This window comes from Hesperophylax consimilis, chromosome 14 (assembly GCF_061612785.1).
Source record: "Hesperophylax consimilis isolate HC1 chromosome 14, BYU_Hcon_1.0, whole genome shotgun sequence".
Lineage (NCBI taxonomy): Eukaryota > Metazoa > Arthropoda > Insecta > Trichoptera > Limnephilidae > Hesperophylax > Hesperophylax consimilis.
In genome coordinates this window covers 28,989,826-29,015,684 of record NC_142849.1, presented here as the reverse complement: position 1 = coordinate 29,015,684, position 25,859 = coordinate 28,989,826, and the positions used below count along the sequence as shown (strand labels likewise).

Below are 25,859 nucleotides of genomic sequence, written 5' to 3'. Positions count from 1 at the left end.
TACATTTACTATGCCGAAATGTTAATTATATGAAATTCGTTCGAGAAAAAAAATTGCAAAGTAAGTTCCGAAAATTATTAAAAACACACTTTGTTCTATTATTTAATATTTTTTAATTTTTTTTTATAAAAGAAAGACAAACATTCCCGAGTTACGAATAACCTGACAATATTTGAAAATCTCCTACTACCACCACAGTAAGCTGAAAATGTTGGTTGTGTTGTGATAGAGGACTTAGCCAGCCGAGGAATTGAACACACTACGCCTGAGTGGGACCCAAGCGCGATGTCAACTCGGCCACCGACCGGTCAATAATAATATGTTATCAGCAAAAAAAAAACACAGTGTATCTTTAAACGAAACTAAATCATTTGTTGAGAGAGTTTTGATCTATTTCAAATGAGTCGTGTTTAATTAATTATTTTCCCAATTTTCGCTTAATTATTATCATTTTTTTAATATTAGCGCTCTCCCTCTAACATTCGTATTCTTATAGAATTCTTAACAAATTAGCAATACTCATTTTTCTCGGTGTACATAATCGTAATTTACTGCTAAGAAGAAAATTTTAAACTCGAAATGAACTCCTAATTGAAAATATGTCTTTGCCGTATTACAACCCTGTTATATGTAATGTGTACTAAAAATAAGCGACTATTTTGATTTAAGTATAGCACAATATGCTTTAATAACATTGAATATTTTTTTTAAAGTAGAAATAATTTAAAATGGTTCTGAAACAACAAAATACATAAGTTGTCGCTTATTGTACGAAACATTTAAAAGGACACTATAACTCTTAAACATTTCAATTAAAATTAATAGGTATTGTCACACGTTATATTTACTGGTGATACAAAAATAAAGCTAAACACATTTATTTCGTTAAACTATTTTCCACCCAAATCATTTTTCAATTTAAATTTAGTACAATAATAATTAATTGGTAAAGTTTTAGAAATAATCACATAATTACTCACAAATGCCACTTATTAAATTGTCAAATATTTTCAAAAACACATTAAAATAAATGTCACTAAAAAGAGTTTTTTTTCACTCAAGTCGTTCAAATAGCACTCACTGTTTGTAGGAGTTATTTATTTTTCAATGGATAAATAACTAAGCTGAAATTTCACGGTCAATCTGATTTTTTTGTTTGTTATTGATAGATGGCGGTGTAATCACTAGGACAATGTACGCTTGAATGAATTCAAGTGTTCGATCACTTTGTTAAAAATAAACATGTCCAAAGCAATTTGAATGAACATCACAATTGATTGTTAAAAGTGCGCGGTCATGGCACGGACTTGGCTTCTTCTGAAGTTCTATAGCGCCGTCAGTCCGTAATCCGATTTGATAACCGGTTGGTTTGCTTGGCCCATCCCCAGGCCGCAGCCGGCTTGGTTCATCGGGGACATGTGGCCTTCTGGGTGAGTTCCTGTGTGGTTGGGGTATCCTGATAGTCCCATGTGTCCTGCCATGGGATGCTCCATCTTGGGATGCATGCCCATGCCGTGGTGAGCCATCTGATGAGGGTTGGCGGACATGCAGCTTCCGTGGGTGGAGGAAGGACTGACGCTCGGGTTGTGTTGTGGCTGGTGCAGGCTCTGGCTGTGCATGTCCGTCATTATGTTATCTGTTACGTTTTCTATACTATCAGGTCTTCCGTGGTTAACATTCTTCTTCTTGTCTTGACTATTGTTCTTACTTCTACTCTTTGGTGTGGATCCTCCTTTAGTGGTGGTGACGCCGGCGGGGTTGGTTTTCCGTCTCACGTTCTTCGTGTTGGGGAGTTTGTTGTCTTTCTTCCATTTCATTCTTCTATTTTGGAACCATATTTTGATCTGCCTTTCGGAGAGGACCAGCGTGTGGGCTATCTCTATTCTCCGTCTTCTGGTGAGGTACCTATTATAGTGGAACTCCTTTTCCAGTTCTAGTATCTGGTGTCTGGTATATGCTGTTCGCTGTCTTTTTGGTTCCATCCCTGGTTGAAAAGAGCCATTCGCTGCAAAGAAATAAAAAAGTTAGTTAAATTATCCACCTAAGTAATTCAAAAATCTTCTTTATAAAGGAATTCTCAGATAAGCAGGATACTGTATTAGAAAACAGAAATAAACGTTGCCCACAGATGGATGAGCTGCCGATCTTGAAATGGCAAGAATAGAGACATTTGAGGGGGCTCCGTATTAAAAGATGGACACCAGAAGGCTCATTCAGAAAAGGGAAAAGTCAAAAAGGGAGGAGGTAGAATCCAAAATATGTTTGTACAAAAGCGAACATACAGAAATCATCAGAGGTTTAGTATTTAGGTAACATGGAAACACCCTTACTTAAATATCAATTTTAAAAAAAATCAAATCTAGACAAAAGTGGTTTTGATTTTCTATATCTACCTAGGGAGGCACAGAAGGAATGTGGGCTTGGATTTAGATACAATCCGAGTACATTGTTTGGGTTGGAACCTTTTTCCTCACAGACTATCCAATACAGTTTGACCCCTGCACAAGTAGGTACAGAAGTGTAAAACGTATTTTCAAAAATTCCGAGGGTCGTTTGAAATATTGGGCTGTCCGAGGCCGGTGAGGGAATGCTGCGGTAACTGTGATTGGTTCAGGAGAAAAGGGATCAACGTGCATTCCATTATAATTTTACATAATATTTCCTAGTCAAAAAAATCACAAAATTACTATAATAATATTGTTAGAATTTATAAGTATCTAATTGAAAAGATTTTAAAAAATGTTTGTCGTTCTTAAAATAACCTTCTATTTTTTAACGGTTTTGGACAAAAGTAACATATTCTTTTGAATAAAACTACGTAATCAATAAATTCAAAGTCAAAGATATAAAAAAATGTTCGTCTTCCGTATTGCGTGAACATTATTAAATAATTGTAAAGAATTAGTTGCTATAGCTGAAAGTAACCGACAAAGTAAATATATATGTACACGTGATTGTAAATGTTAGGTAAGTACCTACAGCTAGGAGTAATATGAAATGAATACAATTTCCAAGATAGCGGCTCGTTGCCATTACATTTGGATGCCGCGCGTCATCGATCACGCGGTTCAAAGAACCATTTTTTTCACAAGTTCAAGTGTGAGGGTATTAGTCAATATCTCCAACAATGCAAACGACAAAAGATTAATTTATTACCTCTTCAATTCAAAACTGTTAATAAAATAAACGAGCGTCTTTTATCTATTTCCTTTAGCAAGATAAATCGGTAAGTTTCCAAACCACCCCGAAGGGCCAAAAGACGAATTGATTTGGAATTATTTACAAATTTTGGAGAGTCCTACTTAGGATAATGAGCAGACATTAAGGACACAAAGAGGAACCCTTGAAATCAAAGGACCGAAAAGTATTTCACGGGTCTGTGAAATCCCTTCGCACTGTCGAAGGGTTTTGAAACAAATTACCACAATCAATTATATGCAATGTTTGTTGTCCCAAACCGCAAGGAAGTTTTGTTCCCTCGGTGTTTTGACATTTTACTAATGTCTTCGGCTTTTACTAAAAGCACACAGATTTTTTTATAGATTCCTACACATTTATTTTGCATTTTGTGGGAGCAATTCACATTAGAATATAATAAATTGTACAGCAGTAAGAAATGCGTCCATAGAGGTTTGATCGATCGGCACCAGGGGAACGATATTTGATATCGAGATATTTTGAAAATCGTATTTAGAATGCTCCGTCACGATTCGTGAAATTTGAAATATATTCTGTTTTTGAAATACCTACATCAATATTGGTAGCACAACAAACTGGCTTGAAAAGAATTTTAAATTTGTTTTGCTTGTTGCTTGGTGACCGTGAATATTTATTTTGTAAGTTTTCAATCACATTTCAATAGATTGCAAACCATATTATCAATTTGAGTTCGTTTTAAATGGCAACTAGAAATTACCAAACTGATATCTATTTGATTCACAGACGAGAAATACAAGAAGGTAGGTAGGTACTACCAATCAAGGAATAATTAAATTAAATTACATTTCGTTATGTATCGATTGCTTAGATAAATTATTACTTATTCCTATAGGTACCTACCTATTGTAAGTTTCGGTTTTAACTTGATAAAGCGCTATTTTCTAGCAAATTTACAACAAACAGGGTGCAGGTATGTAGGTAACAGAGGTCTCAACTAATGCATGATATTATGGGTCCGTTACTGTTTATCATCTAGGTATGTTAATGACATATTCATACAAAAACTAAACGGGAAAATAATATCGTATGCTGATGACACTGTCATAATAATCGAAGGTACGGATTGGAAAACTGTTAATAACTTGGCAAATGCTGATATTAATATACCTACTAAAAATTTGGTTCGATAAAAATCTTCTCCCCTTAAACACAGAAAAAACAAAATTTATCCCATTTTCAATCAATAAATTTAAATCAGAACCAGAGTTGAACATTATAATACACCAACGCACATGTGGCAGAACTAACTGCAATCAAACTTGTCCTATCCTTAGTCCAACATCCAAAATGAAATATCTTGGTGTATATATGGATCAATATTTTAAATGGAAAACACATATTTGTGAACTCGTCAAAAGGATTAGGAAATGTATTTATATATTTATAAGACTTAGAAATATTCTTAGACTAGAAAACCTAAAAAGAGTGTACTATGCGATTGTTCAATCTATATTACAATATGGTATTATTGGTTGGGGAGGAACATATAATAAAATTTTGAACCCACTTAAAGTAGTTCAAAGATTGGTAATCAAAGTAATTTTGAAAAAACCGTCAAAATTTTCTACCGAAATTCTTTTTACAATTTTCAAAGTACCTCAAGTAGACAAAATGTATCAAAAATATTCAATACTTCAAATTTACAGAGAAATACAGTCAAATACTCATAACTTGCAATTCAATACATCAGCAAGATACCAGAAAACTATTAAAATCCCAAAATTTAACACTAAGCTCATTCAAAATACCTATCTTTATCTAGGCATAATTTATTTTAATAACCTTCCATTAAATTTAAAAAATATCGAAAACATTCAGGAATTTCACCTTAAATTAAAAAATTACCTTAAACTATTATAAGTCCAAAATACGTTCACTACTTACATCTAAAAGTAATATTGTTTAAATCTTGTCTTGTTTCTTAATAATTTATTTACCTTAATACTAACATGTACATAATTGAACTAGAATTCCCTCACCAAACACAAGAGCATTGTCTCTTTATGGTGAGGAAAGGCTATAATTACTATTGTTTTATATCTTGTTAATATCCTGTATTTATCTATGTAAAAAAAATATTTTTTTCAAATATAAATAAAAAAAAAAGTATTTATCATGACGAAATGCAAACATATTCGAATTTTCAATAACACCTGTTTTGAAATCGTGATAATATATTCGTAACTTACTAAAAATTTATCAGGAAATCTGTTAATTCATTCGTTAAGGCCTGTAAAACCGTTTTTAACCGGATTACCAATAATTTCTTAGATTCTTGATAAATTAGCAATCCGTGTAGTCGAAAAACAATGTTTGTATTTATTTTCTATTATTTTAGTCAATAATTCGCACCCGTCGCGAAAACGTTATTATGTAGGCAACATTGACTTGCCATTAATGATTTTTAACTTTTTCGTTAAAAACCATACAGGCCTACCCATAGATATTTTATTCCTAACTACCGTACCTTGGACAACTCTCATTATTAGATAAAATTATTTTTTGATAGATGTTAAAATTCAGAAAAAAATATAATTGTAAACAGAAGCTGTAATTCAGAAAAGATTTAATTCAGAAGTGATGCTAAATTTCCTAATAGGTATATACTAGCAATCCCAATAGATGACACTAAATTTCTGAATTGATGATATTTTTTTTTAATATACGCTTAATTATTATATATTTAATATTTTTTTAACCTATGGTACATGGGATAAAGGATAGTTTCTGAAATTCTAACAGGTTTTAGAAACGATGCTAAAATTTAGAATTGTTGGTTATATTCAAAACAGGCCTTAAAATTGACAGTAAGCACAAAAAGTGGAATTCATAAAAGAAATATGCGAAAATATACTTGATATTTTCTAATTTCAGTAGATACCTACCTAGGTACTGACCGAAAACATATTTAAAAACTTTAAAATATTTGTAAAGAGTTTGGTCAAAATCATATTGGTGTTTTGCAAAGTGTTGAGAGAGATACATTTGTTAAATGCATATTTTAAAATTTCACTTTTGTTTTCGGTATTGAACGAATGCAAATCTTCAAGGAAATTAACCTACTTTCCTACATCCGATCGAGCTGAAACTCGACAGATAGACTCGTTGTCAATAACAATTAATTCTACCAACTTTTAGTAGCAATCACGCACACACACCCGGACATTTATCTCAAATCGGATGACATCATATCAATAAATGTTGGTCTTATCCAATCGGGATTTGGCTAGATTGGTAATGTTGTCGACTCCAGTTTCTGGATAGGAAGGTTCAATCCTTAGACAAAGCATATAACATTATTTTTTTATAATTTTTAATATAACCTTTGAAAATATAATTTTGCACAAAAAAGGCGTTAGGTATACAAATAATCCAAATATTATCATTATGATTGTACTAGATACCTACGCCAGTGACATCTACTGTAAAATGCCGGTTTCCTCTCGGGGGCACCTTGGGTAAGGATTTGCAATGAAACACAACTTCGCGAATGTCGTCGGACAACTGACTGCTTGGGCTAGTTGTTTGCGTATTTATTGGGTTCGAATTCAACAATTTCTACACGTGTTAATATGGAGCAATTATTCTTAGGTATATCTAAACAGAAATATTATAATTCGTCATAGCGGCAAGAATTTATTACTAAGGTCCCACAGTTTTATCGTGCGAGTAATTCATCCTTGAAATGGCGATATGACACGTGTACGGTGCGATTTAAATTCTTAGCAAAATGACTCATCGTGCGAGATAAGCCTCAAACGATTCGGCATCGTAATAATAATAATATCATAGCATTTATATAGCGCAGTTTTGTGTTGTTTCACTTCAAGTGCGCTCCAAAGTGCGTTTCACTTCAAATGTGTGATATCAGATAAATATTCATTTTCTTGATTACTTAATAATTATTTAGGTACATCCATCTGCTGTCCGGTACAATGATTCTAATAGTAAAAAAAATTGTTTTTACCGGTTTATTTTTTTACTGAGCGCATCTATAGAAACATTTTCTAAGCTAGTTTTAACCTGTCGACTGTGGGTGGGGCACTGGTATCCTCCATACAAAAATCGATAACATTTTGTTTATCGAATTTAACCCTTATCTACAAAGGAACTGTGTGAATAAGTAGTTGAGAATCGCTTGCGCTAAATAATGCTTCAGAAAATATTTTTTATTTTATGGATGCAGCTTCTCTGATGGCTTTGAAATAAATTATCTACGACCATTCAGCGTGTCATTTTTTTCTCAAGGTCACGGACGTTATCAAATTCAGGTTAATCAATTTTAACTTATTCTTAGATAGGAAAGCTAAAATGAAAACCTATTTCACTATTTTCTTAATTTTGTGTACATGCCTACATGTGTACATGTGTACATGCCTACATATTTGTCTGTGTCATGTGTACCTGCCTACATATTTGTCTGTGTCATGTGTACATGTTTACCTGCCTACATATTTGTCTGTGTCATGTGTACATGTGTACATGCCTACATATTTGTCTGTGTCATGTGTACATGTGTACATGCCTACATATTTGTCTGTGTCATGTGTACATGCCTACATATTTGTCTGTGTCATGTGTACATGCCTACATATTGGTCTGTGCTATTATAAACATCTTAAATGAACCCATGAATATAATATTTACATATAAATATTTCATCAGCGTATTGTCTCAAAATTATTAGGTAGAATGTATATCTGTAATCCCCATATACCTAATACGTAATCACAGTTCAAAGGTATTAAAAATTACCGTTGTTAATCTATATAAATAAAAGGCAACGTCCGTGTGTGTGTACTTTATAAACTGAAAAACTACTTGAACGATTTTCAAAGTTTGTTCTTATTAGTGCCAGAAGTGTTAAGATAGTGATTTTAATGATTTTAATATCGCATTATCTCTAGAGTGGAATGAGAAACGCGGTCGAATTAAAGTCTGTATATTGTAACTAACTAATTAACCATCGCAGGGGTAGGCAGTGAAAACAGACCGACAAACTCAACTCGATCTTGGCACTCACTCCTTGTCTCATTCACATTCATGCATCGTCTCATACATACTCTTCTATTATTCTGACACTTGACATGGCCCGACTAAAATATCTGAGTCATCTGATCCTGCCATGTCTTCCTCGGGCATGTTTTTTTAATAGTATCAATGTGGTATAGAGTAATGAATGGCACGATCAAGTAAAATAACTACTTACTTTAAAAAAGTTAACTTATACGTAGATAGGTGAAATATAAATACAAAATTACCCTTTTAAATGAATACTAACTTATAACTTAGCATTCATTATATATCTATGTATAGTATATTAATTACAACTTTATATTATATATAGTTATTATGAATAATCTAAAACCTTGTGCCTATATTACGATAGAAGAGGAAGATGTCATTTTGACCTGCAACTAGTGGAAGTGATGGACAAAATGACTTCTCAAATTGGTAAGTCGAAGTCAAAGTCACATCTACTTGTTTATATACCTACCCACGAAAATCACTAGGTAGTGTAATGTACCTGGGTACAACGTCCCACAAATAGTCTTGTGGGTAGGTACATATTATTAACTACAATATAGTTAGTACCCTTCTAGCTTCATGAAAGAATGTTTACATGGTAAAGTGAGTTCATCCTGCAATTTAGTGCGAGTGTAATGGAGTCCGTTTATTTGGATCAAGGCACGGACGTGTGTAGGTACCTACTCATAGGTAATTCGGTTAGGTGTCGTGTTGTCTGTATTGTGAAAGGAAACGTGTGAGATGAAACGCCTTTGGTCAAATGAATAGACCTTCAGTCTTGCAAACGAAGGCCCCTAATTATACTATAATTTTGCTTTTGCGAAATATGCCTTTTGATGGGAAAAATATGTTTTTAATGAGCTAACGTGATGAAGGAATGAGAATTTAAGGGGTGTCTAGGTAATCTACTCACCTATACTATCAAATACATAGAATAAATAATAACACAAGAAGTGCCTTGTGGGCGTGGTTTGTGATCCAAACATAAGCCCAATTTGGGAAATATATTTCAATATTAAATTGTTTTTCACCATGATTACGAAATTAAAAAAGGGACGGCGATATATACTTACAGGCAAGTGTAAGAGAGACAGACCGCATGATAAATGGTCTAGAACCAAAATGTACTAAGTCTATTTCCACTCAAATTTGTATGGAAGGCATTTCTAGTGTTCTTGTTAATTCTATGATCTATGTGACCTATGCTTCGTCAATTTGGAACCCACAATAAATGTTGCATATTCTTCGAATAGATCGTATTCAAAACAAATTTATCAATTATTTTACCTTCAAATTCGACAGTAACTTTGAATGTACGTTTCAAACTTTGCAACAAAGGCGAGCAGTAGCTTTTCGTAGAATCTTTTAGTAGAATTTCAAACAATAAAATCGACCGTATCGAATTTCCAGGTATCTCCAATTAATTTTAATATGTACTCTTTGAGACGTACACATATCTACGCTTACTAAAAAAATGCAGCTTCTGATTCGTCAATTAACCTTACTCTTCATACCTTCTATAATATTTGCCTAATCTCTAACATTCACGTTTTTTCGGATTCACTGTCCACATTTAAAAGCATATTTATTCCTTCACAGATCACCACTTCTCACACCTACAAACATAATCACACATACATTTTTTTTTTAAATTTCTAATTTTTTCGCAATCAGCCTCAAAATATCTACATTTGTTAATTATTGTAATGTGTTTGTATATTCAATAAAAAAAAATACATACCTACATACTTAACGCATATACGCACGCATATAACCCGGTAATTACTAAATATACATACCACAAATAAGACATTAAAAAGAAACATAATATCATATACCATGTAATATTTTATATCTATCTATATATTATATTATATGCTACTTATTCACTACTTACATCTAAAAGTAATATTGTTTAAATCTTGTGTTGTTTCTTAATAATTTATTTACCTTAATAGGTACTAACATACCTATATATAATTGAACTAGAATTCCCGCACCAAACACAAGAGCATTGTCTCTTTACGGTGAGGAAAGGCTACTTTAATTTCTATTGTTTTATATCTTGTTTATATCCTGTATACTTATCTATGTAAAAAAAAATATTTTTCAAATATTAAATAAAAAATAAAAAAATATCTTTATATTATTTGTTTACTGGTTTTATCTACCATTTGTTTCTATAATATAAAAAAAAAATAAATATACATATTAGCTCATAATAATAATTCTTGCTTATTCATTAGCCACTTGAGTGATTTTTTGTCATTTTTTACCATTTTGCGAAAACGTTTTGTGCAATCACTTGTCATAATTATGACATATTTATAGAACCCAAAATATGTCATAATTCATTAGCTTTAAGCCGCAGTAAGCAGTTTTATATGTTATCATATTAATATTTTGAGGAATGATATTAATTAAATAATATGGTAAATGTATGTATACGACACCAATCACTCCAGTGGCTATAGCGCCATTTTAACCTAAAAATTGACTTACTAACACAAGTATCTACCATTTAAGAATGAGATAATACTAATACATCTAAACGAATCGAAACTAAGGCGTTGTCCCAGTTGAAACCGTCACTTTATTATATTTCTGTGTCTTGTTCTGTTTCATGTTTCGTTTCGATTTATTAGTAGATATAATTTTCATCTTCAAAGACATATTAAAGCCAAATTGCGATACCTGCCCAGCTATTCGAAGTAGAATTAATTTTGAAGGTAACGATAAACTCACTACTAATTACTCTATTATAATATTTTGCTAGATTATACTTGTTAACAAGTCACTTTTTTAATACATATTAATTTTCTGTTCAAAATATTCTCTGTTATTATAACATTCTATACCTTTGCGATGCCATACGTAGTAATGCAAAATCATGTGTTTTTGGTTTGAAAATTTGGTCGCCTAGAAATGTTTCAGATGCTTTAATTAAATACTGCAAGTAGAATACATCTTGGCCTTTGAAAGAATCGAGTATTTTTTAGATAAATCTTTTTATAAGCCCAGAAAAAAAATAATGTATAAGGCCTATGAAAACTGCATTAAAGTTCAAAATCTCCTACTTACGAACCCATTTTCGGTTATGATTTTATTGTATAATGTAGCAAATTAAGTTATTTATAAAATATTCGAAAAAAATTAAATATTTATGCTTGAACATCCCCAAATAAAATAAAAGGCACTTTTTGGCCATGTTTTTTTCTTGCATAAATCAAAACAGGCGGATGGTGTTAAGCAGGAATTGAAAACTTATCACCATCTACGTAAGGGTTGTTATTGATAGCGGCTCAATTTAAAATATTGCACAACGTAGTGCATCACCTACAGAATTTATTTTACATTGATTACTATTTATTATCATGAACACCTCATACCTCGAGTTATGTCAGATCTTATACAAAACTAGTATTCATAACTATTATTACACTAGTAGATATTTCTTTTAATTACATATTGTCGCACTGCACCTCCATTAACAACTGAATCACTTGCAATGATATTTTTGTGTACACATTACTTGTTCTGTAATTTATTACCAATATTCTCCCATGTACCAACCACTGTATGCTTACAATCCGATGTATCATTATAATTGTAAAAGCCATTTTATGGCGTTTAAATAAATAAATAAAATACATATTAAATTGATTGGTGTAATCATCAAAGTTATTAAAAGAAAATTTATTCGAATAAAACTTCTAATTGGATAATTTTTGGACTGTGTCATTTTTGTAAAAAAATCACCTGAAAGTGCTTTAAGACTGTGAATAATTAGCAATATTATAATACACAGGTAAGTACCTACCAAGTTTTTTGTGCATATGTACTTACTTAGATCTATCGATGGGTTAAACAAAGAATTATGATTACAGATCACGATCTGTGAATAGTGTGGGGGGATTATACACGCATAATTAGAATTTACTAATTACCTATATCTGTCAACAGGAAATATTGTCATCAGATAGAAATGCACGTATTAAGATATTTTCTGTAAATTGCTTTGACAGATATCACGTAAGCAAAAAGGTGCTGCATATGCATTTTGGAATAAATATGTAGATAGGTACCTACATATCTACATATTTTCAGTTACAACAACATGCAGAAAGTTGAATTAGGTACTCATTCTTACCACTATAGTTCACTGAAGAGCAGCCCCCTATTCTACGGATATCAAAATGACTTTCATAAATGGCTGTCTAAGATAATTGATATACTTTTAAGATACCAAAAAATGCATTTTCGGCTAAACTTACTTAAATATTTTGAATATTTTCCTGTACTGTTTTTTATTGTTTGTTTTGGAGATTGATAACATTACAATACGTAGAAAAATGAGTACCTATTGCTGGTTTGTTAAAAATCCTATTAAAAACTGGATTGCAGGCTGTTTGCTAATAAACTTTTAGTGGATACTTTTATAATGTATCGGAACACGTGTTCATGCACCTGCGTTTGTCCTGGTGATATACAATGACGAAATGCGAAAATATTAAAAATTTTATGAACACGTGTTCCGACATCGCAATAATCACATACGTGTTTTACTGAAAGTTTCTTAGAAAACCTATCAATTCATTCGTTAAAGGCCTGCAATCCCGTTTTTAACGAGATTACGAGTAATTTGAAGAGATTATTAAAAGAATACCAAACCATCTAACTATCCATATCCATCTAACTAACTAACTAAACATCACGCCGTTTCCCGGAGAGGTAGGCAGAGAGGACTGACCGCCAAACAACTCGGTCTTGGCACACACTTTTTGCCTCATTCACAGCCATACATCGTCTCATAAACACTCTTCTATTATTCTAACTCTTGATACGATTCGGCACAAGATTCACTTGATCGTGCCATGTCTTCCTCGGGCGTCCCCGACTTCTGCTACCACTCGCATTTTCGTCATATATTCTCCAAACAGAATGATTCGTTTTTAATTCAAAAGGTATTCAAATTAGTATTAAAATAACATATTTATTTTATATATGTATGTGTTATTTTATTTATTTGTTTTTTCATATACAGGCCATAAAAATTCAATTTTGCATGATTTTAGAATCAAATTTAGCATTTTTTGTGTGTTAATTGTAAATATTAAAATAAATGATCTTCCCTTATCTAAAGTTAAAATATAATGAAGAAATAAATGAATATATCGCATTGTAAGAAGGATGTTTTTAGGGTAATTTTTAAAATTTTTATACCTACGTCAGATTTATGATCGAAAGTAAAACGGTTGTTTAAAATTTAAATGCTTTTTAAATCATATATATTTTTCTTAAAATAATTATTATCAACTCACAAATAATTGACAAAGTTGCCACTAAAATCATAAAAAATTAACTTCTCGATGGCCTATGTTTAATAATTTAAAACATAAATAAATAAAGTAGCACATATCCGTAGGTACTATATATTAACTACACATGTGTATTAAAAAAATAATTTTATAGTTATGGATATTTTAGCCTAAAAGTTATGTATGAAAAGGGCCGCGTAGCCATTCCTCTTAATAAATTAACAATAATTTATATCGGTAAGTTTTATATCTGTATGGAGCCAAATCGAATTCTAAAAGGTTCAAAAAATTATAAACAGAATTTGAGACTTCACGGTTTTCTTCCCTAGATGAGTACCTACGTACATACTCAAATACTGGTAGGTACTTTATAAAAAAGGTTTAAAAGAATTAGGTTAATGGAATGATAGCAATCTTGTTGTAGGTATTCATATACTCTTAAGAATAAGTGGAACCTATTCATAATTCATGAAATAAAACATACATTATCAGTCTTTATAAGCTTTCATTCAAGTTATATTTGCGACAATTTGCCATTTATCAGCCATCGCTAAACAAAGAAAATTACTGGCGCCAAACCGGACCACGTGATCGCAAAACAAAATGGTGGCCCGTCGACCGGCGCGGAGTCTCCTGTGACGTTAGATATTAATAGGCGGTTATTAAAATAATAATATTTGCTGCATTCCTACTTAGTTTCCACTAATTGACGCCTGACACGTCTGAAAAGCGAGCTCCGAGCTCACTGCGTTTGTAGTTTCGTAATAATTAGGTACCTACCAACTTTATTATGAAATTACATATAACTAAGTATGAATGTAAGGTGCCTACCTAAATACCTTTGGAATTTTTTTTAATTTAGACTGAAAACATGCACAGCCTCATTTTATTTAATAATTCGATTTCTGAAGAAATAAATCTGTGTGGTTGAATTTTTCTTTGAGTAAGTAGGCACTGTTTTAAAATTCGCTCCACACAGGAGCCTCTGTGGAAAATAATTCCTCTCAGAGCCTATGTCCTCTTTGGGGATACTGTGTGAAGGGGTTTTTTTAGGGAAGCAAAGTGCAGGGAAGGAAAAAGGCTTGAGGGGTGGGTGGAAAGTGGGGGTCAGTGTATCCAGGAGTGACAAACGGAGGCCTGCCAATTGGTAGGAGAAACATTCCCCACTTAGACCGGGACAAACATCACCATAATATGAACTCGGTCAGTGGGCAACCCTGCTAAGTCACCAAACGTAGCGAACCACTTGGTGTGACCAATGGCAGAGGTTTTGGTTATCCAATAAATGTTTCCCGGGGCGACTGTACCTGCTTCCCAAATTGAATGAATTGGTGAATTAAACACACATTTTCGAATTCCGAGGTAGGTAGGTACCTACTATTTTTTCATTGGCTTGCCTTGCCTGACAGATATCAACTTAATTGTCCTACCTGGGATATAAGAGTTGAAATCTTCTGCATACTGGTGACACCAGTTTTGTTATAATCGATGTAAATCACGCGTCTCACACGGTGAAAAATACTGATATAAAATATTACTAATTTATTGAGAATCTTCGAAGATATTTTCGCGAATTAAAGCGATAAATGGTGTTTTTAGCTAAAATAAAAAAAGATTTTTTAGTCGCTATAATCTTGTATAGACAGATCGTAGAACGAACATGACCCACTCTACTGTAGAAACATGTGCCATGTTGAGATTCAATCAATAATACAATAAACTTGTTTCAAGTGATTTTGCTAATTTAATTGTTTTTCCCCTCTTGCCGACTCCCATTCCTTGACGTTATCCTATTTAGCTATAAACGCTATGAAAACCCAAAATTATAGCTATAAAAGCTATTTTTTCAATAATTAATGCTAAATTTCTTAAAAATTAAAGCTTTGAATGGGTGTCTCTAATAATGCGGTTAAAATGGGATTGAGGGCCTTTAACGAATGAATTGGTAGGTATCCTAGTAAGAATAAGCTTTTAGTAAAACACGAAAGTATTTTCACGAGATGTCGGAACACGCGTTCAATAAATATCCTAATATTTCCGCATTTCGTCATTGAATATTATCAAGTAAATGCAGGGGCATGAACACGTGTTCCGATATGTTGGGAATTTACTAAAAAATCTCGTTTTTTACCGGATTAACTGAAATTTTGAAAGATTTTTAATTCATTAAAAAAATTAACAACACTACTTTTTCTCCGTGTATACACATGTACTTTTAACAAAACAAGAAGAAAAATAAATGATCATGTTTTGATTTTTTTATTTCATTAATTTAATTTGGCGGCGTACGGTAGAAATACCAATTTTCTGAACTGAAGTTAACTCAAGTGGTGTAGATACTGGTGCTTATTTATTGTTATTACAATATTGTTAGATAAGTACAGTCTAATTATTGTTATTATTAGACTGTACTTATGATTAGAATAGATTCCAGAGACATCACATAGTCTGATGGAACAAAATATTTATTGCGAATACGAGATTTTTTATAGGTTAAAAGTATCTATTTATCTCTTATTATTCCCATAATGCACACAATCCACTTTTTTTCTGTTCATCACATGGAAACTTATGTCCAGAAGCTCTCGAGAAGCACAAAGGCACTCTTAAACATTGAGGCATTTTAATTAAAATTATTAATAGTAACATTTTGTAAAAAAACTTTCCTCACGGTATAAGAATAACTAGCATGACCGCCAGCTCACTACCGCTTTTGTTAAAGAGGTTTCAGGTTAAAAACGGGATTGCAGGCCCTGAACCAATAAATATATCGAAAGCTTTCCTAATAAACTTTTAGTTAAACACGAATGTAGGGGTAGGTTTCATACTTAACCTAGGTAAATAATAAAATGGTGGGTGGTTAGGCACCTACCTATCTTACTATAAAGGATAAAGTTATTTTTTTAAACTTTGGATAGGTGCCTACCCCTAGGTAGGTACCCCCGCCTTAAGGGAATTAGAAAAATATATTTTTGATACCTACCAACGTGGCATTGAATTAGATATATTTTTAAAAATACAAGGTAATCTGTTACAAAAAGATGATTTGATCAAACAAGTAGATGGTTGTATAAATGTAGATATACCTATAAGTACCTACATATTGTGTTATTGGTGCAATCAAAAACAAAAACGTCGACTTGAATGTATGGTTTTGCATAACTTGTGGAAAATTGAGTTATATATGTTAAGGCGATGCACTACGTCGTGTAATATTTTGAATCGAGCCGCTATCAATAACACACCTTACGTAGATGGCGATAAGGCTTAAATTCCCCCTTAACACCATCCACCTGTTTTGATTTATGCAAGAAAAAAAACATGGCCAAAAAGTGCCTTTTATTTTATTTTGTGAATGTTCAGGCACAAATATTTAAATGTTTTTCGATAATTTTATAAATAACTTAGTTTTTCACATTATACAATAAAATCATAACCGAAAATGAGTTCGTAAGTAGGAGATTTTGACTTTAAAGCAGTTTTCATAGGTCTTATACATTATTTTTTTCTGGGCTCAAAAAAAGACTTGTCTAAAAAATACTCGATTATTTCAAAGGCCAAGATGTATTCTACTCGCAGTATTTAATTAAAGCACCTGAAACACTTCTATGCGACCACATTTTCAAACCAAAAACCCATGATTTTGCATTACTACGTATGGCATCGCCTTAAGAATTTAAATAAAGTAAAATTGTATTAAATCATAAAACACACTTTGTAATACACCACTTTTTATAGAATTAATAACCGACTGAATTATCTGAAGTTTCATCAGGGCTATTATATTAACTAATTATAATTACGTTCATATATATATATATATATATATATATATATATATATATATATATATATATAATATATAAAAAAATATAAGAAAAAAATATATAAGAATTATATATAATTGTATAATTTATTAATTATAGATAATTATGTATATTATTATATAAGAAAATACAATGAGAGAAAGAGACAAATGGAGAACAAGTAATCAGATTGGTGACACGGCGTCAACGTATCTTCTCCATAATTTTAAATAAATTACAAAGTTCATTTTTTCACTTAGTAAATAATGTCACACCCTGTATTTGCTTCCTTAAAAAATTAAATTAGATTAATAAAAGGTCTCTTGCAAATATTTTTTAATTTTCTAAATCTGAAAAATTATAGAATACCAATATTTAATTAAAATAAGACTGGGGTAATGAAATTATTATCGATTAAACAACCGAGCGTTTTATTTTCGATTAAATTATTGCATCGTGAATTCAGTGAAATTGTAGGAACAATGCTAATAGAAGTTTTGTTGAAATATGTAAACCACCATTAAAAAAATACCCACGACAAATTTTTAATGGTCGTGGCTGCCATAGATAAAGTTATTTTAATCTAGTTATAAGCGCGTATCTATTTCTCTGTTTCTTAATTCTCCTAATTGAGTTCGCAGTTCACTTGTACCTATCATTCCGACCAACCTAGTCTAGTTAGACAGGTACTTAGATATTAACGTTATTTACCAAAATACATTTATATTTTGTGTAATGTACAGTGGCGGCTCTTGCCTACCTCAGTGGGAGTCTAATCGGAGATTAAAAGACAGAGAACAAAATTCTTTCAAATACATGAAAAAAATCTTACCTATATTTATCTAGATCTAAAGAAATCTCATTATCTACATCAATTTACTGATGTGTATGTGGCTGAAGAAAATAATGTCGTAGGTAACAAAAAATAGTTTTGTATAAGAAAATTACAATTTGTCTATAAAAAAAAAACTGTTTATTTTTATATGTAAAAACTAACATCTTCATTAATTGGTTTTTTGATAACTACATAAAATACGATAATTACAGAAAAAAATCTGTTGATTTTTGTAAAATAGGTAATATGTTGTACAAATTTTGTGTCAAAAAATCTCATAATCGCTATCCCACGGTTACCTAGTAAAAACTCAAGATTTGTACGTTGTACCGTTTTGGCGCCACGAATAAGTTTTTGTTAGAACAGAAAGTCCCATAGTCAGTGACATTCATAACGCACACATGTCATATGGGGTGACCGGATAAATCATCAAAATGATAATTCATCACATCTTTAAAAAGTTATGTAAAGTCATTGAAAGTGATGAAACCAAAACTTTATTAACTGGGTTAAGTAGGTTAGATTAGGTTAGGTTTTAGTTTTTTTTTTCATCGTTTCTAATGACTTTATTTCACTTTTTAAAGATGTGTTGAATTGTCACTGTGATGAGTTATCATAGAACCGTTATATGGGATTCATTTCGGGCCAGCTCTATGGCAATATAATTCGGGCGGGTGAATTTTCCAGCACGGAATTTAAATTGCGCGCTGTAATGTTGAAATTATAATAAAGGTTTGTTTTATTTTCTATTATTTTTTTAATGAAGTTAAATGCATAATATATTTAACCAGCTAAGGTATTTAACCAAGTTATACCCATTCGTTGTACCTAGTTCGGTACCAAGTGGTGGTATAAATATCTACAAAACTACCTAGTACCTACTCAACTCAGATAGGTAGGTAATCAACGTTAATGGAACTCAATTATTGTTTTTTGCACGCTAGATTTTGTTATAAGTAGGTTAACTAGGCATGAAGAAAATTTAGACTTGCTTCTACTCGGTTTATTAACAAGAAAATGCACGCATGGTGAGAAAGAAATAAAATGAGGTGGTTTTATTACAAAATTGCGTTTTTTGGCATTGTTATAGAAGATCTTTTTAAATACATCTCGGCAGATAGACTCATTGTCAATGACAATGCATTTTATCAACTTTTGGTGACAATCGGTTAACCGCATTTTTTCTGAAATTGTAAATTGTAATTTCTGAAATAGGTATAATAAATAAATATCGGTCGTACCCGATCGGGATTTGGCTCAGTTGTTAGCGCGGTTGACTCCAGTCCCTGGGGAGGAAGGTTCAGTCTTCACTCAAACAATTTTTTTGTTACACTGAAAAAAATGAGTTAGCTAAAGTGTTAAGCTAATTGAAGTTGTGTAACCATCGCCTAAAGTTCAGCTACTTTACCTAAAATACTTTATGTGCAGATACCGTCGTTGTTTAGTAAAATGTGCTTGAGCTATTACAACTAAACTTTAATAATAGCACACTAAAAGCATACTTACCTAAACAAAATAATCGGTTTGGTTAATCAAGCTAAAGTAATTTACTAAACCTATTTCACTTTACTAACTTAAGTTTATGTGTTACTTCCCAAAGTATTTAGCTAAATTTAACTAAACATCTAGTTTGGTTAAATGTTTTGTTCATATAGCAAAACTGAGGTTGGAATATCTAAATTTGGTATTTTTACATAACAATTAGTTGCTTTGCACAAACTTAGGCAAAGTGCAACAAAACTTTAGTTAAAATCTCCCGAACTTTGGTAGATCTGTTTATCGCGCAGGTGTTCATTTACGACGCAGTTATCAGATCGCCACAGTTCGCACCATACGTGAATTGACGTTCGTTGCGCGCGTCGCGAATTTATTTTTGAATTGAATTGAATTTATGTTAACCGCTGTTCCTAGTTCCTAGTGATAATGGCAGACAAAACCGTGGAGGATTATTTAATTTCTTGGAATCTGGAGGCTTACATAGAAACATTTAAAGGTGAGTTTTCTTTTTTCATTTTTTTATTGATTTAGAATTTAGATCATGGAACTATGATATTATATATTATGATAATATCCATTCTATTTGATTTAGAAACTGACACCTTCATTATTCCATGACTCAAGTACCTACGCAATAGATTTAGAAGATTTGTATTTATTATGTACCTAGTTTGAAGAGTGCGTATTGACGCTACAACCAAGATTGTGTCAGGAGTCATGACACAAGTTACAGAAAGTGGTATATAAAAAAAATAATAATTGGATCACTTGTATAGCGCCGTTTTTGTGCAAAATCACCTCAAGGGCGCCTTTATTTCTTTGTTTGTTTCCGCCAGTATTATTTTGTATTGAACGAATGTTGTTTGAAACTGTAGTATTTTCTAAGTTACAATTTTACCCTAGCCAGAAACTAGAACCAACCAAACTAGCTTTGAAATCGTATATATTATGTTTTAATAAATGTGTATTGCAAATTATTAATTCGGACATAACATTTTGAACATTGAATTCTGTTGTTTTTTTTGGGAGGGATATTTTTTTTTAAATACAGGGTGACCACCCATTGTTAATGTTTACATTTGAAATTTTCATATAAATGAAATAATTTCATTATTAAAACTATTTTATCTCCGCTTGATTCATGATACAGGGTGTTCGGTATCTGCTGTTGTATAAATATACATTTTTTTAATGAATAATTTTCATTCCTTTGAAAAATAAATTTTTATTTTCTTGTTTTGAAATTTTTTGTATTATCAGGTCATTTTTTTTCTTTGTTTCAGACTCAAGCCATAGACTCGAAAACACTCCTGATAATATCTCAAGATGATATTAAAGAATTGATTCCGACTGTAGGGCACCGGGCACTGCCTACAGCACACATTAATGCGCTCAAGGATGTTATTGGACAGGATATAACCTGTCATAAGTGTAAGTATTTAAAAGCAGTAATGATGACATATTGTTTACCTAGGCCTTTTTTGGCTAACCATTTGGAAATAGTTGTACCGGACGCGATTTTGATACAAAAATAATAGTATTTAAAATAATAATTCCTGTAATTAATGAATAAATCGACTGCCGGGGGGGTCAAGCAATTCCAAAGGGATAAAAACAAAGCTTGCCCCCTTCACCCTTTCTTTCCCCTTTGTGTACATACCCGCTTTTTGTTTCAGATTGAAGATATACCTTCAACTTCCAAACAAACAACGCCCATATATTATCAACACGATGACTTCCTTGTAAATGACATTTCCTTGTTGGAAAATAAAAACAAATCACAAAGAATAACGCAAGAAGCTTTTGAAGAGCAAATTTCGAATGTAAGTTAAATAATTTTAGTAAGTTTCAGATACCTAAGTATCTTAGGTTAATTGTTTTATACATTCCGATATATGTATTTTAGTAGTGGCAGCGTAGAATAGCCATCCTGTGACTGATATTATGATGATTATAGAAGTGGTTATTAGTTATGTAATCAATATGCAATTTAATTTTGTTTTCCAGGACTTACGCAATCATCTCCTATCAATCAATGAACGGCAAGCACTTTTAATGCAGTTTGAGTCAAAGGGTCTGTTGGACAATTCTGCCAGACTGTGCAGTACTATTATAAGTAAGGAATTGCAGGGTAATCCAGATAGATCCATTACAAGCAAGAGATTTTATGAATTTGCTTTTCAAATCACCAAAGTCTTTAATAAAAAAAGCGCAGCTGTATATTTCACCCCATATGTGTGTTTTGGGCCTACCCAAAAAATTGCTGCTAAAGGTAAATTACTAGACACATACAGGCAGCGCCGAAAAGAATTTGCCAAATCAGGACACAAACATCTTTTACTATATTTAAAAAAAAAATTATAATAAAAAATGATAATATAAATGTGTGTATGATCAAACGTGTTTTCTTTTTTGAGGCTTTGCTGGTAGCTGGAAACAATATTTTGAGAGACGATTCTTAAGAAAATAACTTTTATATGAATGAGGTTTTTAATAAGTACTTTCTAGTCTTACAAAACATAATATTTATTTATTTAGGTTTCATCTCTCAAAAGGGTTGTAATAAACTACCTGCAACTCAAAGTATTTAACCCATGATTCTGAATTATGGGTATAATCCTTCGAGTTGATGGTGGTTACATTTACACCCTGTATTGTTTTCAGCTAAACTGCAAAGCTGCACTTCCTATTTAATTTAGATAATCTTACCAAAAAGCTAAGCTACAGTACCTAAAGCTAGCTAGCAGTAGAGAGCTAAAACACCTATATCGGTAGGGCTATTCCAACCGAAGTTTAGTTAATCAACCTAACCATTTTGTAATATTAACTAAATAATAAGGTTACTACATCTAAACAGTTCAGTTTTTCTAACCGAACACTACAAAATGGTTTAGGTATATAATTTTTAGTTTAGGTAACACAACTAAACACAAAGCTGTCTCAGCCGATTAGTTTAGCTAGAATACCTGAATCGTTAAGCTGTCATAAATACAGTTTAGGTAACACAACTAAACACAAAGCTGTCTCAACCGATTAGTTTAGCTAGAACATCTTAATCGTTAAGCTGTCATAAATACAGTTTAGGTATCACAACTAAACACAAAGCTGTCTCAACCGATTAGTTTAGCTAGAATATCTTAATCGTTAAGCTGTCATAAATACAGTTTAGGTAACACAACTAAACACAGAAAGCTGTCTCAACCGATTAGTTTAGCTACAATATCTGAATCGTTAAGCTGTCATATATAAACTGCTGTTTAGCAAACAGTAGCTAAAAGTTCGGCAGTCACCACAGCAACTAAACTGTTTAGTAGATAATTACTGAAAATTTGGTAAATCGTACCTAAACATTTCTTTCAGTGTAAGATTTAAAAGACATTTTCAAAGTTCTCAGCAGTTAAGAGCCTGTCCCTGGGAATGAAGGTTCACGTGATTCGGGACATGTGATTTACGTGATTCGGAAAAGTAATTGATTTTAACCAATGAATATTAGGCGCATATGTACGTGCAGCCAACGAAAAACAACATAGGTATCTGGATTACGCCGTGGAAGTAATAATCATGACGTATTATTTCATAGAGCTTTCATAAAAACGAAGAATTCCAAACAAGTCTAAACCTAAGCTTTGCAGTTTAAACTTGCAGTGTGCATGCGTGTTCCTCACAGAGCGTCGGACCATCCCAATATAACATGAAAATAAACCTACATTATAACCTACCTACATACTTAATTCACGGCGTTGAAATAATATTATTTGCTTTAAAAAACCCGGCGGTCAATTCAAGATTACGGCGTAAATGGAGTTTTTCTTCTTAGTTTAGTACAACTTCTATTTATATCATTGTTAGTGAATATATTTATACCTACCTACTTGTTAAATAATAATTTTCTTCAAAATGCCGGTTTTGTAGTTCAAGGATACATGATAGGGACCATCGAAGTAATAATTTGTTTCTATAACAGCGTAGATGGCATTTAACCATACGGAACAGCGGATAATAAAATGTTTAGGAAAACCATTGTATTCAAGAAAAAACGTAAACGAAGCCTTATGTAAAGATAAATTAACGAGATTAATACATTTTATGACTTCAAACACAATTGATTCATTAGGTGAAATGTAAACCATTATAAACAAAACAGAGTTAATACTCTGGATGTGCAAAATGTAGTTGGTCGATTTATTGTTTGTAATGTAATTATTAGGTATATGTAGGTACTAGGTATTCAAATTCTCCGTTATTTTTATCTGTATTTTGTCTCTAAAAGCCCCACAGGTGCTCATTAAAAAATAAATTTTTGAATGGCTCTATGTTAAATAAAATAATGTTATTAGTAGTCTTTTTTAAACTTCCGATTTTATTGTCCGGGTTAAATCTTCCCCATAGGAAAAACTAAACCCTTCCACTCACTTTTCCACAAATGATCATCTAGTCAATCAACACTATGCAAGTGCATTATATAAGCAAAATAAATACAAAACAATACAAGAACAATACGTCAACTCACCAGAGATCAAATGGGAAAATAATTCACCGACTTCAGATATTTTCATATCAGAGGGTTCGGCTCGGTAGAACTCCTAACAGGGCCTATAAATCCTACTGATCCCTCAACATAGATATTTAAAAAATCCGTCGTTATTCTACATGTATTCAAAATGACCGAATTTTGCACCTTTATATATAAATTTTTTGATAGATCTCATACGCCTAAATTTTTAATGAGAGAACTAGGTATAGGTAATGCTAGTAGCCGAAATAACGAATGGTAATATTTTTATAGTCTGAGAATGCCAAATTCCTTTTATTTCATTTCCTAAATTTGTGTATTTTCTTATTTTTTCATTAGCAGATTTTTGAGTAGGTATTACAGGAATTTGGAATAGCGACATATAGGTAATATTATACGAAAAAGCTTACAAAGTTTAATTTGACGATGTGAAATCGTGTTATTTCATATTATCGAAGAATAATTTCCGTTTTCATATCTATTTACAAGTTTGTAAATGGTGGTATAGACAGCCCTAATTTACTCAACTTCATTGAATTTTATTTACCTAAGAAAGCTAGCTACCCGTTCCAAAATCCTGTTGAAATGTAACAATACTAGGACTGAGCATTTAAAACACTCGCTTTTACCCTACCTAAATTACATGAAGCTAATAATATAACATCTATTTAAACGGCACGTAAGGTAGATACAAGAAGGCTATATTATCATATATTTTCAATCTACGTTACTTCAATTTATGTCCGCTTATACCTTATGTATGTTTTTGGATGTCGTTGTTCGATCTAATACAACATTTAATTTAATATAATTATGTAAGTTTTTGTACATTTTTATTTGTGATATATTTACTTAATTCCCAAGGGGAGGAAAAAATAAACAAATAACATCTCTTAACTCACCAACACCAGCAACGTGAATCTTCTTCATCCAGGGATAGATGACTCTATCCCCGTTATCTGATCCTTCATCTTCTTCCTCCTCGTCCAATTCCGGACTGCCATCCATCATCAGTCTATCCTCATCGAGCTCCGACCTTTCATCTATAGACCCTGAGTCCTCCAGCCGTAGTCTCAACTCTTGCAACTGCTGGGCTGCCGGAGCGGCTTCCTCAATCCGCTTCTCAAGTCTAAGACCGAGCTCAGTAAGTCCAGGAAGACCACCTTGCACCCCCTGGACTTGTGGAAGATGTTCTTCAACAGGGGGGTGCTGGATTTGTTGAGGGTAGTAGGCGTAGTTGTGGTATAACGGCGCAGAGTAGGCATTGTGATGGTGGTATCCGTATTGGTGGTGACTCTGGAAGAAGTCTGGGCCTGGGAGATAGTCAGGTTGGTATTCTTCTGTGGGAGGGAACTTGGGCTCCGGCTGCAGGTGGTGGTAGCCCGCGCCGCCCCCCGGCATGAGGAAGGAGCTCATAGCCCCGCCCCCCGAAGCGCTGCGGCCAATGGCGGCCGCCCAAGCATCATGGAAGCGCTTGCGCCCACGTTACTGTCACTCCAGAAACAGGGCCGAAACTAAACTAAATATTCTTTTTTGTATCAAAAAAATAATAATAATATTAAAAAAAAAATGATTGCAAAAGCTTGATGAAGTTTTCTTCGATGTGTGACGAAGTTAGATGCACAAAAACACTTGTCCAATAA

At 32.4% G+C, this 25,859-nt stretch overlaps 1 protein-coding gene across 1 annotated transcript; it reads right to left on the bottom strand.

Moving 5' to 3' along the window:
- Positions 1 to 1,325: 1,325 nt before the first annotated feature.
- Positions 1,326 to 25,632, bottom strand: Dfd (homeotic protein deformed). Its single transcript, XM_089639358.1, has 2 exons — positions 25,119 to 25,632; positions 1,326 to 2,005 (listed from the first exon to the last, which is right to left on the bottom strand). The coding sequence occupies exons 1-2, from the start codon at positions 25,630 to 25,632 to the stop codon at positions 1,326 to 1,328; spliced, it is 1,194 nt and encodes a 397-aa protein (XP_089495484.1).
- Positions 25,633 to 25,859: the final 227 nt, after the last annotated feature.